Source organism: Melospiza melodia, chromosome W (assembly GCF_035770615.1).
Source record: "Melospiza melodia melodia isolate bMelMel2 chromosome W, bMelMel2.pri, whole genome shotgun sequence".
NCBI lineage: Eukaryota > Metazoa > Chordata > Aves > Passeriformes > Passerellidae > Melospiza > Melospiza melodia.
In genome coordinates, this window is record NC_086225.1 from 8,880,468 (window position 1) to 8,887,330 (window position 6,863).

Here is a 6,863-nt window from a genome sequence, read left to right on the forward strand (position 1 = left end):
GCATGTCGCTCCTAGTAGATGTTTTTCAAAGCAGCAGTGCAGTTCCTCATGCTGTACATTTCTCCAGCACTTCAGTTTTATATTAGATTCTTCTTCCTTGAGACATGCTTCTAAGGTATATTCTAGCACTGAATACAAGGGTCTATTTGATAATGACATTTAAGTGTAATGTCTAATAAATTATGCAATGTTAGCATATACAATTCAGAAAGATGTTTCTCAGAATTTTTATGATAAAAGATGATAATATTTTTTTTTAATATACCCAATAGTTAAAAACTCTCTAATTCAGAAAATTTTATCATGTTATCATGCTTATTTGACATATTACCCTGTGATGAATGTCCTTCTAGACAATTGTATTGGACTTTTGTGTATTTTCAACATGTAATCCTAAATAGAGTACATTGTTCAGATAATTTAGTTTACCAAATGTGATGGGTTGATGCTGGCTAAATGTCAGTGCACCTAAAAAAATTATTTATTCATTTTCTTCTGCTATAGTTAAGCAGAGGAGGGGAAAAGAAAATTCATGGGGTGAGATAAGGATTAGGAGAAAAACACTTTAGGGCAAAACAAGCTTAAAACTTTAAAAGGTATAAAGAAAATTTTATTAACAGAATTAAAAGAGAATAATGAAAATTAAAAATAAACTCTTAGAACACCTTTTTCTTCCCCCCAGCCCTTCTTTCTTTCTCACCCACAGTGCAGGGAGACAAAACATGGAGTTTTCAGTTAGTTTGTCACTTCTAAAAATTTTTCGTCGGTTTACTTAGGGAGAGGAGTCTCTTTTGTTATGCCATGGGGTCTTTCCTACAGGAAACAATTCTCTGTGAACTTTTCCAACGTGGTTTTAATTTTCAAGGCTAAGAGTCCGCCCAGAACCTGCTTGCAATGTGAAGTCCCTCCCACAGCTTGCAGTCTTCCCATAACTGCTTTTCATGGGCTGTTTAGCTTATGATGTGCAGTTTTTAAGGATGAGTTGTTCTAGTATAAAAACAAGGGTCTTCTTCTATTTCTGAAAGCAAGGGTTTTCTTTCTCTCTGTTCAAGCCTCTCACCCGATCACAGCTTTTCAGTATCCACATGCTCCAGCACCAGTGCCTTTTTCTCATGGGCTGCAGGTGAATGATGCATCCTCCCCATGCACTTCATGAATTACAGGGAAAGAGTTTGTTGTATTATAATCCTCACCACAGCTTGCAGAAGAATCTCAGCTCCAATGCTCAGAGCACTTCCTCCTTCCCCCGTCTTTTGCACTGACCTTAGTGTCGCCATATTGTTCTCCTCACGTGTCTTCACTTTTTCTTTTACTCAGACTCGGGAGAGAATGAGTGTTCGTAGGTTCATTTGTTCTCAAGTTCTATCAATTGAAACCATTTTTGTAGAGTTCTGCAGTGCTGAAAGGCTAATCTTGTCCAGACTCTGCAATTGGGGAATTGCTAGCCGTGCTTCTCTCTCTATTGGTCATGTGGTCTCTGCTGGCACTGTGCAAGCCGTGCCAGCTGCTGGCTCCACTCAGCACCTTTTCTTCATGAGGGATGCAAAAAAAAGAAAAACTGCTGCAACCGCTTTTGTCTTTCTGTCCGCAGCATGACTGGTTAAAATCAGCTAAGTAAATAAAGTCCACTGTGAGCCATGCTGAGACAACCACAGCTGTGTGGCACTGCCCCAGCTGCATGGTTGCTCGCAGCACCGGGATGGCCCCCAGCAACATGGCCCAACAACCACACTGGGATGATGTCCAGCGGCCCCCTCTAGGAAGGGGCCTCAGCCTGCCCCCCCACCCCTCTTTTGAGAGCAGGGAGCAAGACAGCTTCCAGCGAGTTTTCATTCTTAAATATGTTATCATGCAGGCATTATCATTTTTTTTCTAATTGGCTTAGCACTGTGCTAATTCTCAGAGCTAGCCAGCGATTGGTTTTGCCAGGCACAGAGGAAGCTGATAGCAGCTTGTCATGGTTTGACGCTGGCGCAATGCCAGTGCCCCCATGAAAATACACTCTCCCTGGTTTCTGCTGTGAGATGTGACCAGGAATAAGCAAAGCAGGCCTCCATTTAGAAATAAAGAACAGAAAACTTTATTAACTACACTACAACTATAAGTAAAAAGAAACACACACACAGGGAAAATGAAAACCTTACAAATACATTTCCTCTTCCCCCCACCAAATTCCCAATACAATACATCTCCGAAATCACCGACTCTCGGTCCATCACTGTTGTGGTGTGCTGTAATGTCCCATTTTGGCCTTCCAGGTCACTTTCCCAGGTGTGCCAATACCTCTCTCCCTTCCCCCTTGCCCCCATGCTGAGTGAGTCCTGTCACTCAGACTTAACATTCCAGCAAGGCGTCGTGTGGTTGGTCAAGTTCAAAGGATGCCACTCAGGCCCAGGGGTCATTGGCCTGTCTGGGTGTCATCTTCCCCTGAGACCCTGCCCCTCTCACCTGGTTGGTGGCTCACCTGTACCTCCCCTCCCCCTGTCCCTGAGCTTAAAAAGGTCATCAGACCATGCGGTCGGTGTTCTGTTGGAGCAGGTCCTCACGTTCAGACCTCTGTAACCATGGAATAAACCTCTGGACATTAAACCCTCCAGCAGAATCCTCTCCTTTTTCTCTTCACCATCGCCTGAAGCTATCCTCCTGAGGTAACGGGGTCCCTTACAAGCCTGGACTTGTTCAGTGCCCAGCTGCAACCACCAGCAAGCCGAGGTATCTCTGGGGTGACACGCCGCAGTTGCTGCCTTTGGCCCAGCAGCGAGGGTCAGACTGGCCCAGGCACAATCTAACTGGTAATATTGGGAGCCTTTTTTTCCAATACATCACCATCCTGTAGATAATCAATTCTCAATTCATCAAGAGGAGAGGAGTCTTTCTTGTGCCATAGTGACCTCTTCCTGTCATGTCCAGTGCTCTCACCACTGAACACGGACCAGAGCTGCTCCTAGGGTCGTCTTTTAAGGATGCTTTGTCCCATTCCAAAAAGAGTGCAGTCTCAACTTTGGGACACCTGCTGTCCCCCTAAAATTTTCCACCCCCTGGGGCCGAGGGGTACCAACACTGAACCCTCCTGGTTCTGAGGCATTGCCACCCCTAGATGCAGTCTCTGTATCACAAGGAAACATGGTTCTGTCCATGGCTATACAAAAAGAGTCCAGCAAAAGCCACTCCATCATCTCTTCCCACTAAAATTCTTCTCTATTCTTCCAACATCTCTCACTGGCTCAGACCTTCAGCACACTTTCCCATTTCCTTCTTCATCTTCCACTCTATCTCCTAGGAAAGGTTAATGTTCTGTAAAGTTTTCATTGTCCAAAAAGGGGTTAAAAGCTCCTACAAACAGCCAGACACCTTCTCGCTGCACCCCCCCCCTCTTCTCCTTCTCAGCTGTGCTACTAGCACGTTTTTCAAGTTTCAAGGTAACACAGTCACAAGCACAGGCTGCCTTCTCTCTCTGTCTCCCAGGGAGGAAGGGGGGGGGGGGGGGAGGGGCTGCCCGATGGCTCCCGATCTCTCTCTCTTCCACCCTCGGGGCCAAAGGCCTACCTCTCCCAGGCCGCATGGCTTTTCCCCTCCCCCACCCAGCAGCGGACAGCTGGGCAGGGGAGGTCTGACCTGCTTCCCTTGCCAGAAACCCCAAGAGAACTTCCCCCGTGAGTGCTCTGCTTTTTAACCCCTGTGTTCTCAGAGGCGTATCCAAATCCCAGTGGCCAAACCAGGTGCCAATATTAAAATCTGGGCACCCATTGATTTGACCACAGCATCCCAGAAAACCTACTTCCTCTCAAACCACCACACAGCTCCTCACAAAAAAATCACTTCTGTGGCTGACTTTTTTCCCTCTTCACCACAAATCAATTAATGCAAAACCAGCACACCAAACTTTATCCTCTGTAACATCATGAAGAGATCAATAAAACATAAATGGTGATCATCTAGATGAAATTACTGGTTGAATCCTGATTGTCAGTTCACACCATGATCCGGTGTGCAGCAAAAGCAGCTATTTTTGACTTCTTAGAACAGATACTATGCTATGTATAGCAGAAAAACATGCTTCCCTCTACTTTTTGTGATAAGTGGCTAGTTTGTATATGCAAATAAGGAACCAACAGGCAAACAAACATTTGTTCTCAGTTTCCTGCAGTAATTGCTTTAAGAAGTTTCTCTTTTCTTCCACGTTCCACTTTGCCCCTCTTTCTCCTCACATGTAGTATCTCCCTGATGCACCTGTAAGACCGTTTGAACATATCAACAGCTACTATGTCTTGGTATATGCTGATACCCCAAATCTCAGGACCACTTCTGCATTGACCCTAGCTTTTATAATCATGCATACCTGAAATTTTCAAAAAGTTGTACTTCTTAAATCAGAAAATAAAACTGCCATTTATTGAATGGTAATTCAGTAATCACAGCCCCGCATAGTAATTGTTGGATAATAGTATATTACTGGGAAAGGTTTGGTCAAATGTTGATTATATGGTAGTGAGGTTTTATTGTATTATATAGTTAGGTTTTTCTATTCAATTTTTTTTCCTCCCAGTCCAATTGCAATTGGCATACAACAAAGTTGGAGCGTGTTAGATGTAGGAGGATAATGGCATAAGTGTTTCAGGGGACATAGAAGTACAGTTGTAGCTATGTAATGTTTAACTAAGACAAGCAATTTTAAGAATATAATCTCAGCAGTTATAGTGGTAATTAACAAATGCATGTTTTAACAAGCCTCTTTTGTTGTTTGATTTCCAAAGGAGCTGGGAATAGTAAGTCATCAAAATCTACAGCAGTGCCTCCAGGACCTCCAATGTATTTGGATCTGGTGTACATTCCCAACCATAGCAATAGAAAGAATGTTGATGTTGAGTTTTTCAAGAGGGTGCGGTCCTCCTACTATGTGGTGAGCGGAAATGATTCTACAGCTGAGGAGCCAAGCAGGGCTGTTCTGGATTCCCTGCTGGAGGGCAAGGCCCAGTGGGACAGTAATATGCAGGTAGGCTCTTCACTAGTATTTCTACCTGGAAATGTAATTTTCTCTGGAAAGCAACTACAGGAAGCTAGAGTGCCTCTGGAGTGGGCAGCAGCTGCTGGAGACAGGAGTTCCCAGCTTGGACGCCTTGTTTCACAAGTGATGTGAGAGGACACCCAAGTGAGGAACAGAGGTGCACCATGCTCAAATGCTTCTCCATTTCTAACCCTTCTGACGCGTCTCTGGAGAATAAAACAGTTGGGAACTGGTTTAAAGGGCCATTTGTCTTTTTGATCTTGTTGCTATACCATATATGATCCAAGTTTGGAAACCTTGCAGGTTTTAAGTAGGAAAGAAAAGTGAATGTTTCATGGTTTATGCCATCAATGTGTACACATGGAAACTTCATGTGCCTTTCCAACGTGAAAAATAAGTAAACGAAATATTTGGCCATAATCTGAAGAGCTATCAGTGCAGACTGCAGACTATAGACTGCTGCTTCTCTGGAAAGTTGCACTTCAGTACCTGTTACCGGGTTTGCATGAGTCTTTCAGGGATGAAGAGAGAGACGAGAATCTTGACTCCATGATCAGAAGGCTGGATTTATTATTTTATGATATAAGTTACATTAAGACTATACTAAAAGGAATAGAGAGAAAAGTTCAAAAGCTGCTAAGCTAAGAATAGATTAGGAATGAATCAACAACGGAGCTCTCTCTGATTCTGTCCCAGAGAGAGCTTGTCTTTGATTGGCCCTTAATTGTAAACATGGAACATGGGCCAATCACAGGTGCACCTGTTGCATTCTGCAGCAGCAGATAACCATTGTTTACAGTCTCTTTCTGGGGCCTCAGCCTTCCAGAAGAGGGAAAAATCCTAAAGAAAGGATTTTTCACAAAAGATGTCTGTGACAAGTACCTTAGAGAACCAAGGTTTTGTTTTGATAAACTGCTTCTTCTCAGTCATTTTATGTTATCTACATATTTATTTATTTTCTTTTATCCGATCCACTCTTTCCAAAAGGGAATCATAATTGTTGGCTAGGACTTCTTAAAAAGACGTTTTTCTTATCAGTTGCTTCTGTTGTCCATTCCTCAGGAATTCTCTTTTGTGTTGCAGGTGACCTTAATCCCAACCCATGACTCGGAAGTGATGAGAGAATGGTACCAAGACACCCATGAGAAACAGCAGGACCTCAACATTATGGTTTTGGCAAGCAGCAGCACTGTTGTTATGCAAGATGAATCTTTTCCCGCATGCAAGATTGAACTGTAAGAACCAAACCATGCACTGCAAGAATAATTTTTGTCCAGAAATTCATGTTGAAAACACCTTTTCTAAAAATTTAACCCATCTATTTCAGCTGCTGAACTGCATACCTGCAAAATGCTATATCCTATCACAGTGATGCAAGTCACAAAGATTTTTTAGTCTTTGCTGATTGCTAAGGGAAATAACAGCATTCCCATAATAGGGTCAAACTTACTGTAAAAATACAGATCCAGTTTCATCTTCACTGAATGTTTGAAAACCATGTACTAGCAACTCCAAGTGACTTATGCCAGGTAGAGGCATTTGCCCTCTAAAGAATTAAAAAGAGAGAAAAAGAGAGAAAAGGGTAGGAGGAGAAAGTAATAAATAATTAATCTCCACTAATCTCATGGCAACAGCTGTATTGCTTAATGTAGTTTATGCACTCACATGAAAAGGAGGTTTGAAATGTGTATAAATCTGAACTATTGCAAAGGAGGTCCTTACTGTACAGAATTAAGTTAGCTGCAAAATAAGCAGAATGTGGCTAGGAAGTGACGTATAACCTAAATGCTCATTAGCAACTTTCCACTTTAATTTGAACCCTGCATACTGACATTCCATAACAATCATAGGCCAAATA

General features: G+C 42.8%; 1 protein-coding gene across 1 annotated transcript in view; it reads left to right on the top strand.

Moving 5' to 3' along the window:
* The window catches only part of LOC134431487 (microtubule-associated protein 1B-like), a 137,970-nt gene extending 131,726 nt beyond the window's left edge, over nucleotides 1-6,244 (top strand). The window contains 2 exon segments of the mRNA XM_063179501.1: nucleotides 4,755-4,993; nucleotides 6,089-6,244. Of these exon segments, the coding sequence (XP_063035571.1) occupies nucleotides 4,755-4,993; nucleotides 6,089-6,244 (395 nt within the window).
* Nucleotides 6,245-6,863: the final 619 nt, after the last annotated feature.